The sequence below is a fragment of the Gracilinanus agilis genome, chromosome 3 (genome assembly GCF_016433145.1).
Source record: "Gracilinanus agilis isolate LMUSP501 chromosome 3, AgileGrace, whole genome shotgun sequence".
NCBI lineage: Eukaryota > Metazoa > Chordata > Mammalia > Didelphimorphia > Didelphidae > Gracilinanus > Gracilinanus agilis.
The window spans coordinates 588,977,787-588,999,979 of NC_058132.1; the positions used below are offsets into that span (position 1 = coordinate 588,977,787).

A 22,193-nucleotide genomic window follows, 5' to 3' on the forward strand; every position below is an offset into this window, starting at 1 on the left:
ATGATAAGCTGAATCACAGCTATCTTCTATTAAAAAAGGATGACTGAGTGCATATAAATGCATATAAATCCCTGTTGGCATACATTATTGTCAGTAAAAGCTCCTTAAATGTTAATGTCTCTAATTTGGAATTTGAGATATCATGATAATTAGATAAGTACAGATGATTTCTGTAATTTCAAGCAAGCTCAAGAGGTAGAACCCTAAAGGTGGCATAGAATAGTGAGATTGAGGCAATGCTCAAAGATTCTAGAAGATGCCAAACTGTACTGGTAGAGGAAGACTCTCCACCTGGAGTTCCCTCTATCAATGAAACCATAGATACAGACTTTATCCTTATACCTGTAATTCAGTTCCCCCATCTGTATAATAAAGAATTTGAACTAGATGGCCTCCACTATAGGATTCTCCCAGGAAAAGAGCCTGAATAGGAAAGTATGAATCAGCTGAGCTTTCCTAACATTACCCTCTGAACAACTTTAAAATAATGCCTCAGTAGAATTCTGGAGTAGCATGGCAAAAAAGAAATCTAGATGAGATATTTTTCCAGCCCAAGACAATTTAGGAAATTAGAAGGCAAGATCGGTGACAATGGAATGGAGAGTGGGACAGAGAAGCTGCTCTAGTAGTCCTTTGAGGAGGTGGCAGTGACAGCAGAAGATTTGGGAGCTCTCAAATCAGAGATGGTAAAGGTCAGAAAGAGATTACAAGGGACCCCTGCACTAGCACTGGACACAGGACTAGACATTGTTTAGTAATTTCATTGCTTATGTTCACTTCTGGGTCATATTTCAAGTGCAGAGAGAAGAAGTGCTTGAAGACACAAGGGATCAGGGCCCCCGAGGCGAAATATCACTTGTGGCATCAAGAGATCAGGGGCCTTTCCCCTATTAAGGACCAGATTGCAGACTAAGAGAACAGGGACCATACCTCACCCTGGATCATACCACCATGGAAGCACTGAAAACTTCCCCAAACCCAAAACTAGCTCTGAAAGAATTCGTATGAAAAAGACTAAAACTTGAGACAATCTCTCCCTGCAACCACTACCCCAGAATGAAACTCAGCTTTAAACATAAAATTCAAAGTCAAGAAACAAGCTGTAAAAATAAACAAAAAACAACAAAAAGAACTTCATCATAAAAATCTACTATGGTGACAGGGAAAAAAATCAAGAAATAAGTTTAAAGGATGACAACAAAGTCAAAACAGTTATAAGGAAAGGTCAAAGTAAAATATGAATTGGTAACAAGTCCTACAAGAATTTCTAAAGGGGCTAAAAATTATTTTAAAAATCAAATAAAGGGGCAGCTGGGTGGCTCAGCTGTTAAGAGAGTCAAGCTTATAAATGAAGATGGGTTCAAATTTGGACCCAGACACTTCCTTATGTAACCCTGGGCAAGTCTCTTAATCCTCATTGCTTTGCTCTTACTGTTCTTTTGTCCTAGAACAAATATATAGTAGTGATGCTACAAGAGGTAAGCATTTTTTAAAAAATCAAATAAAAATTATAGAGGAAAAAGTAGGTGAAGAAATGAGAGGGAGGACAATTATGAAATGACAATAAATAGGCTGGTAAAAGAGGCAGAAATAAATACTGAAGAAAATAACATCTTAAAAAAAAGAATTAGCCAAATGGAAAAGTTAAAAAGGCTCACTGATGAAAATAATTCCTAAAAAATTAGAAATGAGAAGCTAATGATTATACAGAAGACTTAAAATGAACAATAAAACAAAGTCAAAATGTGAAAAAAATGGAAGAAAATGTGAAATATCACATTGGACATATGATATCTAGAAAATAGACTGGGGAGAGGTAATTTAAGAATTATTGGATATTATATTTAGATATCATATTTTAAGACTTAAAGGAAAATTTTTTGAATATTTCACAACTAGAGAGGTAAAATAGAAATGGAAAGAATCCACCAATCACCACTTGAATGAGATGACAAAATGAAAATTCCTAAGAATATTATAGACCAGTGATGGGCAAACTACAGCCCACAGGCCAGATGTAGCCCTCTGAAATGTTCTATTCGACCCCACGACATTATTCCTAATCTGATTAATACAATGAGTAGGATACAATACAATGAAACTTTAAAAGAGTTGCCTTAGAAAGATACTGACAGATGAGAATTTCCTTTCCTTTGGCCCCCTGTTTAAAAAGTTTGCCCATCACGGTTATAGACACATTCTAGAGTCATATACCAGGACAAAGAGAAAATATTTTAAGCAGCCAGAAAAAAAACCACTCAAATATGATGGAGGCACAGTCAGGATCACACAAGGCTTAGAAGCATTCACAAAAAAGCTGGCCGAAGGCTTGGAATATGCTATGGAAGGCAAAGGAGCTAGGATTACAAACAAGAATCACCTACCCAGCAAAACTGAGTATAATCCATTAGGGGAAAAAATGGATATTTAATGAAATATAGGACTTTCAAACATTCCTAATGAAAAGACCAGATCTGAATAGAAAATCTGATTTTCAAATACAAGATTCAAGAGAAGGATAAAAAGGTAAACATGAAAGAAAAATCATAAGGGACTCAATAAGGTTAAATAGTTAATATTCCTATACCAGAAGATGATACACATAATTCTTAGAACTTTATCATAATTTAGGGAAGTGAAAGGACTCTAATGTAGAGAAAGGGCATAGGAATGAATTGATTATGTTTGGATGATCTGAAAAAACAGCATAAGTGAGAAAGAGAGATGCACTGGGAGAAATGGAATGGGAGAAGAATAATAGAGATAATTATCTCATATAAAAGAGGTACACAAAGAAAAGTTTTTATAGTGGAGAGGAAGATGGTAAGGGACAGGCAATGATTGGACCTCATTGTCTAGGGTCAAATAGCTAATAAGTACCTGAGGCTGGATTTGAACTCGGGTTTTCCTGACTCCAGTTCCAGCACTGAATCCATCATCCATCTAGCTGTCATCTATGGCTTCTAGAACCCCTTAAGATTCCTAATCTATTATTTTATAAGCTAGTTCCTTGATTCCCATGGATTTGTTTCAGAGAGAAGCTTGTCTCCTTTGTGTTTAGATTCATTTGGTTCTGCTTCCTGTTCAAAGCCTCTAAATCTCTCTGATAGGTCACTCTGATTCTTATTTCTATTTTCCTATCCATCTCCCATTAGAAAGGCTTCCACATAAAAGAAAGTGGAATAGGAAAGATCTGCTGAGTTCTACTCTGAGCCACCCTGTGACATAAGAGCCAGAGGTACAGTTCCATGGAACTTCAATAATATCACCCCAGGTCCTTACTTTTAAGACATCTTCCACTGCCATCTTGCCATCATGTCCTAGTAAAATTGTGTAAGGGTAAAGCCACTGGATTAAATTCTGGATTGACATTGCAGGAAAGAAATCCTAAGAAGAAGAAAAAATATACAAAAAAATGCAGATAAAACATGAGATGTATAATAATAAATCTGTTTCTTTAAAATACAGGTATTCTGTTAAATCTATAGAAAAAAAGACTAAAGTATTAAATTTCAAAAAGCCAAAGAATCAAGTGATAGTATTTTCAGTTAGTTTTCAATAAATAAGTCATTAAGGAATATGCATTCAGTATTCAAGAAAAATATGATAAAGAATCACCACACAAAAGTCTTCTGAAAATTGACAAGGAAATCATTTAGAAGAATATTCTCATTTAAGAGAATAAAAATATAAACTTCTAAAATGAATTCCTTTCATTTGAAATATTTTCTGCAGTATTTTAATGGAGCTATGAGCTCATTAACATGCAGTTTTCAAGCAATAAGTCCTTTCTGATACTGACTCCTGTTCATGTCTTCTTACAACCTCACCTCTGGGGATAACAATAATAGTAAGAACAATGACAGCACCTAGCATTTAATAAACTTTGAAATTTTCAAAGCACTCTACAAATGCATTATTTTAAAACCCCAGGAGGGTGTTATCCTCATTTTACAAATAAGGAAGTTGACGCAAACAGAGCCCATGGTCACTCAGGCAGTAAATACCGGATAAGAGATTTGAACTAAGGGCTTTCTGATTTCAGGCCCAGGACTCAATCTGCTAGTGACTGGGAAAACTTTTTAAAGTGATGGGAAAACTTTTTTTTTTTTTTTACCCTTGTACTTTGGTGTATTGTCTCACAGGTGGAAGATTGGTAAGGGTGGGCAATGGGGGTCAAGTGACTTGCCCAGGGTCACACAGCTGGGAAGTGGCTGAGGCCGGGTTTGAACCTAGGACCTCCTGTCTCTAGGCCTGACTCTCACTCCACTGAGCTACCCAGCTGCCCGGGAAAACTTTTTAAAGAGGAGGCCAAAGGAAAGGAAATGCTCGTCTGTCAGTCTGTTTCTAAGGCAACTCTTTCAAATTTTCATTGTATTGTATCCTACTCATTGTATTCGTCAGATTACAAATAATGTTGGGCAGCTGGATAGAACATTTCAGGGGGCCACATCTGGCCCTCTGGCTGTAGTTTTCCCATCACTGTGCTATACCAATGAGAATCTTTTGATATTATATATGTCAAACATATCTAAATGGAGCCTGTCGGCTATTCACAAATTACTAGCACATCACCAGACTATCTCCTTTTCTGGTCAGACATTTTCCAAGTGCTATCTTTTAGATTCTCTTGAAAAAGTCTTCATTAGTCATATGTTACAGCATATCCAAGCCTTTCTATGTGCTTTTCCATTATCCTACTTCCTGGAATGCTGGGATTCCATGATTCACAATAAATAATGCATCATCAGAACAATATTGATGAAAATGGGCTTCTGTTTCAGATAGAAGCTTGTGACACTTAAAATTATTATTATAATCCTATTCATTTCTAGGCCTAATTCTTTGTGACCCCACAGAGTATACCCAAAATATAGGTAATGAATGACAAGTTCTATAGATTGTCAGTTCAATTACATTTTTCATTCACTGGGGTTTTCCTTTCACTGTATACTTTGAACTTGTTTGAGTGATTATAGCTTTTAATAGGAAGCTCTACAAGACTCAAAGGTCATTCACAAATAAGAGTAAGCTAGAAAATCTCACCATTTATATAAAATTCCTCTTCCAATGGACTTCTTAGATGTATCCTCCATGTCAGAGGCAATAATCTATGGACAAGTATGTCTACCTGTTTTATGCCTCATTTCTCAATAATAATCAGAAGGGCATCAAAGTTATCTATGATAGTACATCATTCAAGTAATCATCTAATTTTAGTATATGCAGGAGAAATACCATCCTGTAGAAGAGGCCTTGAGCTGGCATTTTGCTATACCAAATCAAATGCTTTTTACAGTTCATAAACTTATTCATAGCTTATTTGCATTTAAAAAGACAAATCACATTTCTATAGGGCTTTAGGGCTTGCACGACTCTTTATGGATGCATCTCATTACTCTCTTGTCAGGCAAATATTACAAATAATATCCTCTTTGTAGAAGATGAGGAAACTTCCTTCCATAGTTTGCAACATGCTTTATATACCTATATCTCACTTAATCTTCGCAATATACTTTTGAGAAGACATCAAAATTCACTACATGTCAACTATAATGAGGAGCATTTTGTGATTATTTCTAAGAGAATATCAGGGAAGCTAAATCCACACTGCAGATAACAATTCATAAGGATTTTGGCTAAGTAGAAAGAGCATTGTGTTTGAAGCCAAGCAGATCCACTTTGATATTTACTATCAGTGTGATTCTGAGGCAAGTGGCTTGAAATCTTTAAATCCTAATTTCCTTATCTATCAATAGAGGATAATAGTATCTATCTCACAGGGTTGTTGTAAGGATCATAAATGTGAAATGTTTTGCAAACCTTAAAGTAAATGTTAATAAAATAGATAACTAAAACTCATTGAAAGAATTCAGATATGGTGTTATTATTCAAGAAATATAGAAAATAAAAATAAACTACTTCTTCCCCATGACATACTTAGAAACCATTTCTTTCTGATAATTGTTTTTAAATCATTCTCAAAGTATCATTAAACAAAAACAAATATTACAAAAAAACTTGTTTTGTGAAAAGTCACAATGTTTTTGCCATACTTGATGATCAATGCTTCATTATACACATACCAGGATTTGAATTGCATGTGGTAAACTATCTAAAGGAAAATCAGGAAGTCCAAGTGTAGAAGATTCTTGAGAGCAGAGTGTTGTAGCAAATGACAATACTTGAGAAACCCTATAGATTAAAAAAATTTAATATTTAAGTTTAATTTTATTAGATCTTAAGAAAGAAATAACAACTTCAATGGTTATCATGCTCCTAGATCATGATTTCTCCATAAACCAGAGGTTCACCCTAGGGTATCACTCTTATTCCTACTCAATGCTAGTCCTCGATTTTCATACTCCAGATATACTCTCTGTCTGCTCCATAGTAAATGAACTATATTTCACCTAAAATGTTTTGGCTTTTACTGATATCTAGCTCATTCTTGATGATACTGCATACTTGACCACAACTTCAAGTGCTGGTTGAATTTTCACTGATAGCCCTCATCTAAATGGTCACTGTAGAGGAAACAGAATACCCATCCAATTGCCAGTTTCAGATTCTCCTTTTACTGACATCACTGAAAAATCTCTTCTCTTTTGAGGTTCATTCAATCTATATTTATCACTCAATCAAGATTCTGTTACTAACCACCCAAGAATATTTTCCTTGCCTCTTCAATGTCTTCAGTATTTGGATTATCATTTTTCTCTCCATCTCAACTCTTACATTCATTTTACATTCAACATATATATTAATATTCCCTCAAAAATCCCAATTCCCTAATGACTCACTTTATTTATTTCCTGTCATCTACTCTACCACTCCAACTCAACTGCATGAAGAGATGGCTCTACCATCACTCACAAGAGTTTTTCTTTCATTTTTAGTAACTCTGGAATTCCCTTTACTTGATCAAAATCGTTTATCATTCATTCATCATCCCTACTAGCTATTGTATTATATCTCTCCTCCCTTTCAAAGTTAAATTCCTGGAAAAAGCCTACAACTGATGCTTCTACTTCCTCTCCTTTTACAGGATTCTAAAATCTGTGATCTGGCTTCCAAACTTCATAATTCAACTGAAACTGCTCTCTGCAAAGAAACCAAATCTAATGATACTGTCAGTAATGCTTTTTTTCTTTGAAAACTGTTATTCTAGGTTTTCATGACACTGTTCCCTCTTGCTTCTCCTATAGGTCTAATTGTTCCATATTACTCTCCTTTGTTGAAACTTTATCCAGGTCATGCCCACTAACCATAAGCTTTCCCTAAAGCTTTATCCTGGGCCCACTTCTCTTTTCTTCCTTTATGATCTTACATAGTGATCTCATTAGCATCTATGAATTCAATGATCCTTTCTATGCAGATGATTCTTAAATCTATTTGTCCAGCCCTAAATTTCTGCTGACATCCCATCTCTCCTATCTAAATTCATGATGGACATTTTGAACTGGATGTCTTATAGATATCTTAACTTCAACATGTCTAAAACTAAACTCATACTTCTCTAAAAATCCTTCCCTCTTCTCAATTTCCTCATTATCACTGAGGTTACCACTACCCTCTTAGTCACCTAGACTTGGAATCATCTTGTATCACTGGTGACTCCTCATTTACACTCATTCTTCCTCACATCCAACCTGTTAGTAAGTGCTGGCGATTCTACCTAGTATCTCTTCTGATCCCCTTCTTTCTTCTAATATAATCACTACTTTGGTATGGGTTCCTATCACTTCTCAGATGGATTTCTGCTTGGTATTTCTCTCTTTCAGTCTCTCTTCCACTCAGCTGCCAACCTAAATTGCTTAATACTGTAGGTCTAACCAAACCACCCCTTTATTCAATAAACTCCAGTGGTTCTGTTATCTTTAGGAACAAATATAAAATCCTCTATTTGGCTTTTAAAACCTTTTATAAACCAATCTCTCCATACCTCTCCAGTCTTCTGATACTTTATTCCTGATTGAATGGCAGTGTCTTCCTTGATGTTCCCTAAAAAAGATACTCTATCTCTTGACTGTGCATTTGCCCTCTTGCCTAGAACTCTGTCCGTCTTCATTCCCAGTTTCTGATTTTCCTAGCTTCCTTAAATCTCAGCTAATACCCCATCTTCCACAGATCTTTCCCAGTCTCCCTTCAATGTTTGTGTCTTCCCTCTGAGATGATCTCAGGTTTACCCTGTATGTAACTTGTATGTATATACTTGGGTACAGATTTTCTCCCCTTTTATAATGTGAACTCCATGAGGGCAGGGCCTATTTCTGCCCTTCCTTATGAATCTAGTCCTTTACTGTGTGCTACTTAAATGCTTGTTGACTTCACCAAACTCCAAAATCATTTAAAGTTACATAACTAACACATAAAATAAAATCTAGTATTGCATGCTTAATTGCACACATTCAAGAGCTAGTTAAGTCCCTATGATTATTAAAGTCCTCAGAGTGAATATAGTTCTAATTTTAGGATACATTCTAAAAATTTATAATTGATTCAACATGGCCTAAGAGAATATACCTTGAACCACTTACCTCTCAGCAGAAACATTGGACCCAATTGAGTATAACAATTTAAGCTGGTCCTAAAGTAGAATATGAAAATGCTCATCAAATCAAATATCCAGGTGTAGGTCAAACATAAACATTTCTGCCTTCCTAAATGAGTAGATACTAAATCGTTTTTATAGATCATACTCAACAATGTTAATTCTAAAATAAAAAACACCAAGGTCCCCCTCCTTATCTCCATTCTCCTACCCCATATTTTTCAATATTTAATACCACTGCAATTTCTTCTGTTTTATTCTAAAGAACTTGTCCAACCTAACTCCTATTTACTACTTGGGGATTATTAAAAGAAAAGAAGACAAAAAAGGTATAAATAATTTACTTAAACCAATGGATTCATTAGGTGCAAATAAAAAAAGTGATGAAAAAAATACATATTCTGTCTTATACTAACCTTAAAAGGTAGATAATAAATATCTCTGGCTTGAAATCGAGATCGAAGAGGAGGATCTAAAGGATTTCCAGTGTACCTGGGTACTGGTAAGCCCAGGGCAATCACTCGAAAATCTTCACTAACTCTAACAATCTTCCATGTATCTAGCTCTGTTTTGGTGTGATCCTGTAGATACCAAAGGACAATAATTAGAATACAATTAATTGATGTAGTAAGAAGATGAGATTCATACCTTTCAGTGGAACTTCTATGGTATATTTTAGTTAATCCTAGTTTAGGACAGTTCAACATCAATTTTATGAAAAAGAAACCACCAAGCAAAGAAAACCAATCTGAAATTTGTGGTAGATTATATCATAGGAACCAGAATGCTGGTGCTCAGGATCTGTTAAGTAAAGGAAAAGCAGAAAACAGAAAATAAAGTCAGAAGCAAGACAGGATAGGTGAGGAAAACACCAAGTACAGCTTCATAGACTAGGAAAAGGTGAAGTCAGAGAGGAAAATCATTTGCAAAAGAATGACTAGGCAATTTATATTTTTGTAAATATTCATCCATATCACCTAGATTCCTATATTTATTGCCATATAATTGGGCAAAATAGTTTTTAATGCTTGCCTTAACTTCTTCTTCATTAGAGGTGAGGTCTCCCTTTTCATCTTTGATACTGTCAATTTGGTTTTCTTCTTTCCTTTTTTTATTAGATTGACCAGTACTTTGTCTATTTTATCTGTTTTCTCAAAATACCAGCTTCTAGTCTTATTTATTAATTCAATAGTTCTTTTACTCTTGACTTTATTAATTTCTCCCTTGATTTTTAGTATTTCTAATTTAGTTTTCATCTGGGGATTTTTAATTTGCTCGCTTTCTAGTTTTTAAGTTGCATGCCCAATTCATTAATCTCTGCCCTCCCTAATTTGTTAATATATGCACTCAAGGATATAAATTTCCCCCTGAGTACTGCCTTGCTTAGCTGCATCCCACAGAGTTTGGTAGGATGTCTCATCATTGTCATTCTCTTCAATGAAGTTCTTGATTGTTTCTATGATTTCTTCTTTGACTAACAGGTTTTGGAGAATCATATTATTTAATTTCCAATTAGTCTTTGATTTACCTGTCCACGTACCCTTACTAATTATTATTTTTATTGCATTATGATCTGAGAAGGTTACATTTATTATTTCTGCTTTTTTTGCATTTCTTTGCAATGTTTCTATGCCCTATTACATGGTCAATCTTTGTGAATAGTACCATGTGCAGCTGAAAAGAAGGTGTATTCTTTTTTGTCCCTATTTATTTTTCTCCACATATCTATTAAATCTAATTTTTCTAGGATTTCATTCACCTCTCTTACCTCTTTCTTATTTATTTTTTAGTTTGATTTATCTAGATCTGAAAGAGGAATATTTAGATCTCCCACTAGTATGGTTTTACTATCTATTTCCTTCTTGAGCTCTGCCAGTTTCTCCTTTAGGTATTTGGATGCTATGCCATTTGATGCATACATATTAAGCAGTGTTATTTCCTCATTGTTTATACTGCCTTTAATGAGGATGTAATGACCTTCCCTGTCTTTTTTAATCATATTTATTTTACTTTGGCTTTGTCAGCAATCATGATTGCCACTCCTGCCTTCTTTTTCTCTTTTGAAGACCAAAAGATTTTGCTCAAGCCCTTAACCTTAAACCTGTGTATGTCCACCTGCCTCATATGTGTTTCTTGTAGACAACATATGGTAGGATTTTGGTTTCTAATCATCTCTGCTATTTGCTTTCGTTTTGTGGGTGAGTTCATCCCATTCACATTCAGAGTTATAATTATCAGTTGTGTATTCCCCAACATTTTGGTATCTTCTCCTAGTTCTACTCCTTCTTCTTACACTATTTCCTTTTAAACCAGTGGTTTGCTTTAAGCCAGTAACCCTTGTCCCCTCCCTTGATTTACTTCCCTTTCTATCCCCTTCCTTGTTATTCCCCTCTTTTTTATTTTTAAGGCCTAATGAATTCCCTCCCCCTTCTTTTCTCCTCCCTTTTTTGACCTCCCCACTCCCCTGCTCCCCTTGGTTTATCCCTTCTGACTTTCTCAGTAGGGTTAGATAGAGTTCTATATCCCAATGGATATAGCTACTCTTACCTCTCAGGGTTAATTCCACTGAGGGTAAGGTTTAAATATTACCTCTAAATGCTCTCTTCCTCTCCTTCTTATAATAGTATTCATCCCCTCCCCTTCCCATGCCCTCTTTGTATGTAATAGAATATCCTATTTTTCTTAGTCATTCAAGTTTCTCTTGGTGTCCTCTACTATTTACCCCCCTCTTTCCCACCCCCCATATCATCTTAGACCATATAGTACTCCAACCTCTCCCTATGAATAATTCTTCTAATTACTATAATAGTGAGAACTATAATAATGATTATAGAGTTCACTACAGAGAATTACACATAACATTTCTCCACTACCACTCCAATGCAAGTATCGACAATTTGGAAATAGGTCTTGATCAATGACACATGTTAAAACCAGTGGAAATGTGCATCGGCTATGGGGGGTAGGAGGAGTCAGGGAGTGAAGGGGAAAGTAAGAGCATGAATCATTTAACCATGTTAACTTTTCTAAAAAATAAAAATTATTAAATAAAAAAAAAAGAATGACTAGGGATCAGAATGAGTGACTGAATCTAGCAGTGTCTTCTCATCTCCTGGTGGAATTTTATAAATAACTCCATTCTCAGTCTACTTCCTTGTTGTGAAGATCTTGAGAAATATCTGAGAACTGTGAAGATTTAGGTGCTAAAAAGATAGAAACTTTAAAGTTTAGTTTCAACTAAAGCAAATGAAATGTGATACACATAGCTATAGCACTTTTTTTTCAAATGTTAAGCTTAATTTAGGAAATGTTTAGGCAATATCAGTTTGGGTTATCTGTTGCATTAGAAACAGTGAAAAATATTATTTTTAAGTAGTTCAGTCTCCTAAGGCTTAAAATGCCACAACCTAATGAGATTGCAATTTCAAGGCTAGAGATGGTAGGAAGGTGCGTATGTGTATGTGGGGAAATGTATTAAATGCTATGAAAAAAAGCCAATGTAATGAATATTTTTAATCAAGTTAACTAGAAGGACTCTAAATTTACAATAACATTTACTTTTGAGAAACTATTATTATTTCAAAGAAAGTGTGAGGAACAGCTCTAACCCAAATGGCAGCACTATCTTATTTTCACCTGTCATAAAACCCTGCTCAATTAATTATGAACAATGACTTTTCCCCAAGTCTAGGCTCAAACCCATAATAAAGAGACAAAATAAGTAGTCTTTTGTCATGAACATTTATAAACAATTTAAAAATTAAAAAAAAGAAGCATATCTTCTTCAGCACAGCATGGCTTTTTTCTAATCAGCTAATATGTGGTATTAGCTCATGCCACCTCCAAGGACCAAATAAAAGTCATTTGGCAGTTAGAAAGGGGTAGGGAGAAAGAAGGTTCTACATAATCAATTCCCACAAATGAATTTAAAGTCAATTTTCATTTCTGGAAATTAACCACAACAATATTTTTAAACCATGGTAATTAGGTTATTCTCAATTACATCTCCTAACTGAAGCAGACTGAGATCATTTTTAGAAGAGGCTGGAAGAAACCTATCAGACCAAAGAAACACAAGCATTTGAATATCTAATTAGAAGAAGCTCCAAAGTCTTTCTAGACCTATACCTGCAAACTCTCTCAAATCTATAAAATCCAGATTTTCCTCAAAGACTTCCAATGATTGTGAATTCACTATCTTCAGAGGAAGCCATTCCATTTCAGGTCAGTTTCAATTGGTGGAAGTTATTTCTTTATGTTAAGCTGAAAACTGCCTTTCTGTGACATCTATCCTGGCTCCTAGAAACATAAGTGAAGCACAGAGGAACCATGCCTTCTTCTATATGACAATCCTTAAAATATTTTAAGATATTTATTGCAATCTTGCCTTACCACAGTCCTTTCTTCTTTAGACTAAACATTTCCAATTCCTGTAACCCATGCTGACCTGGTTTCAAGTACCTTTCATTAAATAGTCACTTTATCTGGACTCACTTCAATTTATCAATGCCTTTCCTAAAAGCTAGCACCAGGAGAGGACATAATACTTGCAATGTTGTCTGAAGATGGGACAATACAACAGGACTATCACTTTTACAGTTACTTCATTAGAATCACTGTATTTCTGTTAATATGTCTGAAGATACATTGACTTATGTGTCTTTCATATATGTTCCTTCCACAAAAGAGACTGCCTTTTGTCTTTCTTTGCATGTCTAACACTTAGCACAATGCCTCACTCATAGTGCATAACAAATGTTAGTTGACTGTCTACTAAAACTCCTGTGCCTTTTATCACATTAACCACTGTCCATTACATCTTCCTCACCCAGAATTTAGATATCTGATTTTTAAAATTCAAGTGCAGTACTTGCTATTTAACCTCATTACAATTCAGCCTATCAAATATGACATACTCTTCTAGACCAGGCAAGAGTCATCAACTATAGCCAGAGGACCATATCTAGCCCAGATTGTTTTTGTACTGCCCTAGAGCCAAGAATGGTTTTTATATTTTCAAACATAACAAAACTTTGAATAAAAATGTAAAAAGCTATTCTTAGTACAAAAACAGGCTGAATGCTATATACACTGCCAATTCTTTATTGTACACTATCAAGATATTTTGGTGTCCCAATTCTATCTTCAAATGGATTTATTACTTAATACCCTACGTAAGCTTCATATCACCTAAAAATTTAGTAAGCAAGTCATCAGGCTTCATCTAAGCTTTTTAAAATGTATTTCATGCATAGAGACTGATATACTAAGGTAAAATCAAATGTAATGGGCTCCTGTACCAGCAGCACTGCAATGACACAAGACAGCTTTGAGGGATTTATGGTAAAGATGCTACCCACATTCAGAGGAAGGACTGCAGGAGAGGAAACATATAAGATAAACAATTGCTTAAATGCATGGGCTGAGGCGGACATGAATGGGAAATAGACCCTGAACAAGGACACATGTTACAACCAGTGGAAATGTGCGTTGGCCATGGGTGGGGGGAGAGCGGGGGGTGAAGGGGAAAGTAGGGGCATAAAGTATGTAAACAGATTAAAAACGAATATTAATAAATGTCTAATAAAAAAATAAAAATAAAAAATAAAATGTATTTCATGATTTGATTTGTATAGGGAATTTAGTAACACCTGCCCTGCAGCTAGACTTAGAGGTAAATTGATCTGTCCACAATCAGACAGGCAGTATATGTCAGAAATAGGGCTGGAACTCAGAATCAAAGTATCAGATTCAGACATGGACGTGTACTTAGAGGTCATCAAGGTATACCAACCCCTTTATTTTAGTGTGGAAGTGCCCAAATCCCACGTACCTTCGATACTGCACCCTATTGTGGGGTCCCTTCTTTCATCTGGATTTTGTTTTCTTGTCCTTTGGATGTATACTATATCTGTTGGTAAGGAGAGGAAGTGGCCCAGCTTCTACTCAGCCACCATCTTAACCAGGAAGTCCCCAACCCCTTAATTTTAAAGAAGAGGAAACTGAATTACGGAAAAATTAAGTAGAAAGTGGAAGAGAAAGAATTTGAACTCTGGACCTCTGACTCCAAAGCCAGAACTCTTTCCTCTGTACCAATCTGCTTCTGAGACCAGCTCTCTATTCACAAATGCTTCTCCAAGTTACTAAAAATAAAATGTAGGCAAGAACGGGCCCTAAGACAGAACTCTATAGCACACTAACATGTATTTTCCTTCGGGGTGGCATTCATTTATTCATTCATTCATTAATCTCCTCAAGTATTTCAACAAATTCTAAGCTGACCTAACTGTGATATCATCCGGCCTATAACTCTACATACCAACAACAAGGATTTCAATGACTTTGTCAAGTGTGTTGCTGAAATCTGGTCAGAGTGTCTGCAGCAATCTCCTCCTTTACCACTTTAGTAACATATCAGAGAAAAGGATAAGTTAGTCCTGAATGTCTTGTTTAAAATTAGCCCACCCTCCTCTGTAGTGAGGAATCAGCACAATCCTATGTGGGCGCTTATAAAATATCTGTTTAATAAAGCATTTTAGAACTTTACCAGGAATTGACATCAAATCCACAATAATCTGTTTTGAAAATCATCATAACAATTGCTTCTCTCAAGTTTTCCATTTTTAATAATTCCTCAAACAGCAGTTCAGCAACCATTTTTTCTAGTTCTTTTAGCAACCTATAAACAAGGTATATGAACTTCCTTCATCTCACTCACTGATCTTAGGTTTCCAATTACAGTTAATCTTTTTTCTTGCTTGTTTTCCAATTCTAGAGATTTTTCTCAATGACTAAACCAAAAAGACATCAAATAATTGTGTCTCTTCCTCTCCATTGTCCATTTTTGCTATTTCATCTACCCTAAGAAGGTGGTCTATCACTTAAAATTTTTTTCTTTTAATAACATTTTATCTTTTCTCCCATTTTTAACATTCATTTAAAATTTTTTGAGGTTCAAATTCTCTCCCTCTTTCCTACTCTCTCTCCCTCACTTGTATCTCTCCTCGCATTCTGAGACAGTAAGCAATCTGATATAGTATTCTTGAGTATACACAGCACAGTAACTAGGGTACTAGACTCAGACAGACTTGGTTTTGAAACTGGTCTCTGACATTTATTAGCAGTATTCTATGAACAAGACACTGAACATTTCTGAGTCTTACTTTTCTCATCTCTAAAACAGTGATAATAACACCCATGATAGCTATGAGGTTCAAATGAGAGAAACTATGTAAATTTCTCAGCAACTTTAAAGCTACAAATATCACTATCATTAGTATTATTGATTTACCTAAAAACTTTAAAAAAATCTGCTCTGTGATTTACTACTTGTGTGACATCACACAAATAATTTCAAATCTAGGAATCTCAGTTTCCTCCTCTGCAAAATGGGGGGAGTTAAGACAACTCAATGACCTCTAAGATTCCTTTCATATCTAGATCTATAATTCTGATTCCATCCACTATCTCTTTCCTGACACTATTTTCATAAGATTAAATCACTCTTTTATATTGACCTTTGGTTATCTTTTCTTCTTTCCAAGTTTTTGACCTATATATGAGTCCACCAATGAGTTCTCTCCTGACCAGTTCCATTGGTTGTTATGTTGATAGATCACAAGATTGTCACAGATAAAACATAAATGAATTTCAGAAAAAGATATGGCATTTCCCCATTCTATTACTCAATGGAATCATTTGAATGCATGTCACCAGAATTTATTTCTCGAGAGCCTGACAGAGCTCTTGAATAAGCTTCCTTTTGAGAATCCCAGGTTATTCAGTCTAAGTAATTCACAGATTGATAAATGAACTAGACAACATTAGAGATAAAAAATACTTAAGCAGCAACAATCCCAACAAAGATATGCTATTTCTGCTAGCAACTGGGGACACTTCAATGAATCCAATCCCAAAGTATTCACTGAGCATTATGTTAGGCAAATTGAGAGTTATGGAATAATAAGAAGTTACAGAAAGAGTAATACTTCCTTACCAAAAAAAGGAGGAAATTGGTAGACATTCTTAAAATGCAAGCAGATATAATTTCACTAAGCAGCAATCAAGGCTTATAAAATAAGTACACAACATAGGATACTAAATGTAACTACAAGTGGTTACAACCTCTAGATGGAATTTATGAAATAGCTAATGTCTTAGAATGGAATCAAAAACACTGCATGGGCAATATTCACATGAACAATCAATAAGTCTACAAAGGAGCACTGGGCAAATGGCTTGAGTTGTGTTGTTTGTCTGACAAAATGAAGGGGTTATAATGGACATTCAGAAGCAGAAATTACAGGAGAGGTTTCCCTAGCTCAAGATTAAAGAGAAAATAATAGTATTTTTGTCTGCCTACCTTTAGGAGTTTGTCGTAACGTTCAGCAGACATGAGGAAACGTCCATCTTCAAGCTGCATCTCCCTGTTCTCCAGTAAGTTGTTCAAAACAGGCAAGACATTCCTTTCTGCCTTCTCCAAGCCTTCTAGCACAAGGGTTCTACCTTCTGTGGCAGCACGCACAGCACACTTTTCCAACAATAACAAAAAAATATAAAATTAGCATATAGAAAGTAGCAAAACATAGTATAATTACCCATGAAGCCTAAGGGAAAAAATGAAGTTGTAAATTACAGAAAACAGCACAGCACAAGGTACTATAAATGCAAAATGTTGGACAGACTTTCATACTCGGTCAGTTTTTCAGGAGTTGTTAGAAGAGTGGGATGATTACAAAGGAGAGTTCAGTGAAGAAAAAATATATTTGGAATAAAACTGGTGTTTCAATAAAGCTTCAAAACTAAAAGTTATGCTACAAAGTAGGAATTTTTAGAAAAACTACTTTCTTCAGTACTAGAAATATCTCAAGGTTTTTTTTTAATGAATATTACTGAAGGTACATTATCTATCCATTTAGAAAAACTGAGGAATAACTATGTGTAGTTATAGGGAAACTAATGATAGGAAAATCAATTGACTTAAATATACACAATAAAACCATGGTAGGGACTGGGGGGGTGGGGAAAGGGTAGAGGGGGGAGAGGAGTAAGGAAGTAAAAGGCATGGGGAAATTCTTTTTTCTCCTTAAAGAATTTATACCCAAAGAGTCAAAATCTACCCATCTACAAAGAAGGTTTTATTTATTTTTTATTTTTTTAAATTTATTGATTTATTTAGAATATTTTTCCATGGTTACATGATTCATAATTTTTCTCAACCCTCTTCCTTCCCCCTCTCCTGGAGCTGACAAGCAATTCCACTAGGTTATACATGTATCATTGTTCAGAACCTACTTCCAGATTATTCATATCTACAATAGAGTGATCATTTAACACCAAAACTCCAATCATATCCCCATTGAACCAAGTAATCTATTATATGTTTTTCATCTGCGTTTCTGCTCCCACAGTTCTTTCTCTGGATGTGGATAGTGTTCTTTCTCATAAGTTCCTCTGGATTGTCCTGGATCATTGCATTGCTGCTAGTAGAAAAGCCCATTACATTTGATGGTGCCTTAGAGTATCAGTCTCTATGTACAATGTTCTTCTGGTTCTGCTGCTTTCACTCTGATTCAATTCTTAGAAGTTGTTCCAGTTCACATGGAATTCCTCCAGTTCATTATTCCTTTGAGCACAATAGTATTCTATCACCAACAGATACCACAATTTGTTCAGCCATTCCCCAATTGATGGACACCTCCTCATTTTCCAGTTTTTTGCTACCACAAAGAGTGTGGCTATACATATTTTTGTATAAGTATTACAAAGAAGGTTCTAGAAGCTAATTTTTCATTTGCATTATTCAGTGATAAAAAGAATCAACTTTTAATATAAACCTCATCTTCTAAATAGACCTAAACTCAGATGAACACAAAATAAAAATCCCTGAAATTTAAAAAAATCAATAGCTGTCTATGTGATAGGATTTAAACTTCTCATTCCTTCCTGTTCTAAGCTTACTCCATCAAAATAAGGAAATTAGAATGGATTCATACAAACAGGAAGATAGCGTTTTTTGTTAAGGATCTTAAAAACATCTTGGCTCAATCACTGAGAGATCAACAAAGAACATTAATGCCAGATTCATTGCATTGATATATTGTTACCCTATCTTAGTGGAAGTAGAGTAATAAAAATACTTCCTGAAGATACTACTCTAGTTCCAAAACTAAAATAAGGGTACGGGAACACTGGACACATATATATTGACACCAGTTTAGTAAAAGGTTCTGGGAGAAATTCTAAGTGTTTGCATATTATAAATAATATCTCAGGTCAAAGTTTTCTTGTCTCAAAATATATATCCAGTCTAGTTTGTAAAAAGTCACATCTGTAATACTTAAAAAAAATTAGTTAATTGTAATTACTTCATTTAGGCACTACATCCTTGGTATGAAGAGAAAGAAAGATAGGCCAGGATATCAGCTGCCAAGCTTTTTGAGGAACTATTTCATTCTACTACCTCTAGTAGCCAAAAATATCTGGGATAGGTATTTTCTTTCCTCTTCAGGAAGTGGTGATGACAGCTTTGAAATAGAAAAAAAAAAAAAAAAGAAAATGTGATAGTTCTTGTTCTATTCCCTTTTTATATTCTCCTCCAATAAGATGCACTTTGTGCTGTCAACAATTCACTTATGTGCCTTATTTCCCAATGATGACATCTTTTTTTCTCTCTCTCCCAGTGTCCTGCTTTTCAACTAATCTGTGATTTCACTCTGTCTTTAATGAAAGGAGGATAGACTCAGAACCTTTGTTTCAATTCTGCAAAGATTCCCTAAAGTACAGACTTTATGTAGTCTATGGCCTTAGGTCCTGTTTGGTGAGGAGAGAACTCTTGCCCTCACTGAGCTTACTATGTAGTGGTAAGCCCAAACTACAAATAAATGGCCCTGAATCAGGAAAGATGAAGAAAACTACATTTAACGGCAAGAGTCCATCAGCAAGCTTTAATGAAACACTGACAATGTGCCACACACTGATCTAATCTTTGCAATATAAAGAAAGGCAAAAGGGAGATCTTTGTTCTCAAGGAGACACATTTTAAGGAGGGAGACAAATGCAAAAAACTAGGTATATTTTATAAACTAAATAGCACGTTTCCCATAAAACTATTTTATCCTTGTTTCTCTAATTTCTGAAAACAAACTATCAAGACTCCAGTCGCCCTCACTTTCTGTATCCAATAATTTACCAAGATGTACATGTTGACTTTTGAAATATCTCTTGAATGCACCTGCCTCTTCTCATTCATTCCCATTGGAATTAACCTTAGCTTTGGCACTTTTATCCTTTTGCCTACATTCTAGAAATGGCCTTCTAACTGGCTTCCCTACTTAAAGACTCAGTTCATTTCATCCTTGCTTTTCATTTCACACCTCAAACTTAATTTCTTACTTGTCCATAAATGCACCAGGTGCTTTCCTGCTTCCATGCTTTTGCTCATGCTGATCCATACTCTTGGAACACCTTCTCCACTAAGTTTTTCCCAGCAAAATTTTGTCTGTTCTTCCTGGTACAGGTCAAATGTTACCTTCCCCAAAGAGCTCCCATCCACTAAGGAAAAATTTCTCCCTTCTTGATGCTCCAATATCACCTTTTAATAGCACATTCTATATTGAATTTTAGTTATTTAGCTAACTTTTATCTCTCCCACTAAATAGCTGCTTGAAGAAAGAGACCATATGTTGTTAATCTCTTTATCTTCAAAATACTGAGCACAACAGTAGTCACAATTACTATTCAATGAGCATATTCAGCTTTTGAGGCCTCACAAAAACAAAACTAAATTAAATCTCAAACCAAAGAAGTCTCAAGAAGAGAAAATTATTTACCTTTTCTAAATAGGGATAATCAAAAACAGGAATACCAAAGCAAACTTGCAAACTACATGCATCCCATTCACATGCCGTGGGTTAGGGCTATGGTGCCCCTGTGATCTGAAAAATCCATGTGAAATTTTTTGGCCTTCTTTTCATATCACAGAAGAAGTCTAAATTTTTTCTTTTTCTTTTATGGAGTGTTTATAGTATATTATTATAAAACTTTAGTTAAGTATTTGGACATAGCTATATATAAGTCAATATTAATTAACATTTCTAGTCTTTGTGTATCATTTGCTGGCTTTCTTATTCTTTTTGTAAACTTTTAACTTTTTATTTAACATTAGAAAAGAAAATGTGTATATTTGTGGTATTAAAAGACAAAATATGTTGGTATTACATGATACAATACATATATTTCATACACTTCTAAGTTTTTAAACTTTTCTTGTGGCCTTCACACATCATCTGCAGCTTCTGCAAATACCCCAAAATTTCCATTTAATTTCTAAGGCTGATGCATGGTATATTGAAATTGCAATGGGGAAAGTCACAATATGGAAGGGATACACGTAGATTCTTTAAGTAGGGAAAAAGACTACACTCTATATGTGCATATCTGTGTTTATGTGAGTATATAGCACTGTACTGTGTGAAAGAACTCAATAAATTTGGGCCACTTTACTGTTTTTTTTTCTTTTTAAACCCTTACCTTCTGTCTTAGAGTCAATATTGTGTATTGGCTCCAAGGCAGAAGAGTGGTAAGGGTAGGCAATGGGGGTCAAGTGACTTGCCCAGGGTGTCACAGCTGGGAAGTGTCTGAGACCAGATTTGAACCTAGGACCTCCCATCTCTAGGCCTGGCTCTCAATCCACTTAGCTACCCAGCTGCCCCACACTTTATTGTTTTTTAAAAAAACTTTTAAGCATATCAAATGGAATCCACTCAGTTTCTTCCATTTGACTGCTCTTGCTTCAGTACTAAAAATCCTTGTTTTATGCCAGTGTATCACTGATTTGGCAACCTCAAACCTTTATAAGAGAAAATAATGAGTTAGAGATCCCTCAGCACCAGCTGAAGAAGATGAAGAGTATTGTTTTTGTTAAGTAAGCCACAGGCAAATTGATATAAAATGGTTTCTTTTATCAAAAATGGAAAACATGGACAGTTTCCTATAAAAATTACATCTCAGTTAGGGTCCCAAGTGAGTTGTTTTTAAAAGGAATCTCTTTTCCAAAAAAGTACTGTTCCTACCAAAAAAATTAAACTACATGGCTTGTTATGGCCTGTTAGCAAAATTGTTAAAAACAAGATAATTTTTTCTATCATGTTTGTCATAAAATTCAGATTAAATAACATACTCTATTTTTACAAATTCCATAGAGCCAAAAATACACATTACATTTCTCCCAGATCAAATAAGAAATTTATTGAACAAATGAAGGGGAAATTCTCCTTTGCTACCAAAGAAAATACTGGATATAATTAAACAACTGACCTTAGAGAGAAATGACTTCAAAAACAATTTGCTTTAATCAATATAGATACATTGGTGCAATCCAACCTCCCTGTTTAGAGTTCACATGGTAGAAGGAAAGAGACCAGGGATTTACTCCCAATGGTGGGTAAGACCACGATTCAACAAAGAAAGTAACTGCATGTGGGCACAGAAAGAAATTAAAGGCATGGTTGGTTAGTCAGTCTGTCAACAAGAATTTATTAAAAGCTCACTAAGTTCCAGGCTCTATGCTAAGGATAGGAATACAAATACAAATACAAGCAAAAAGATAGTCTCAGTTTTCAAGGAGCTTTCATTCTAA

At 35.0% G+C, this 22,193-nt stretch overlaps 1 protein-coding gene across 1 annotated transcript in view; it reads right to left on the minus strand.

Annotated features, from left to right (window-relative positions):
• Positions 1-22,193, minus strand: part of VWA8 (von Willebrand factor A domain containing 8) — a 519,173-nt gene that overhangs the window by 378,034 nt on the left and 118,946 nt on the right. The window contains exons 5-9 of the mRNA XM_044669384.1: positions 16,917-17,084; positions 8,971-9,135; positions 8,541-8,590; positions 6,087-6,195; positions 3,283-3,387 (exon numbers count right to left, since the gene is read on the minus strand). Of these exons, the coding sequence (XP_044525319.1) occupies positions 3,283-3,387; positions 6,087-6,195; positions 8,541-8,590; positions 8,971-9,135; positions 16,917-17,084 (597 nt within the window). The remainder of the gene's footprint in view (positions 1-3,282; positions 3,388-6,086; positions 6,196-8,540; positions 8,591-8,970; positions 9,136-16,916; positions 17,085-22,193) is intronic.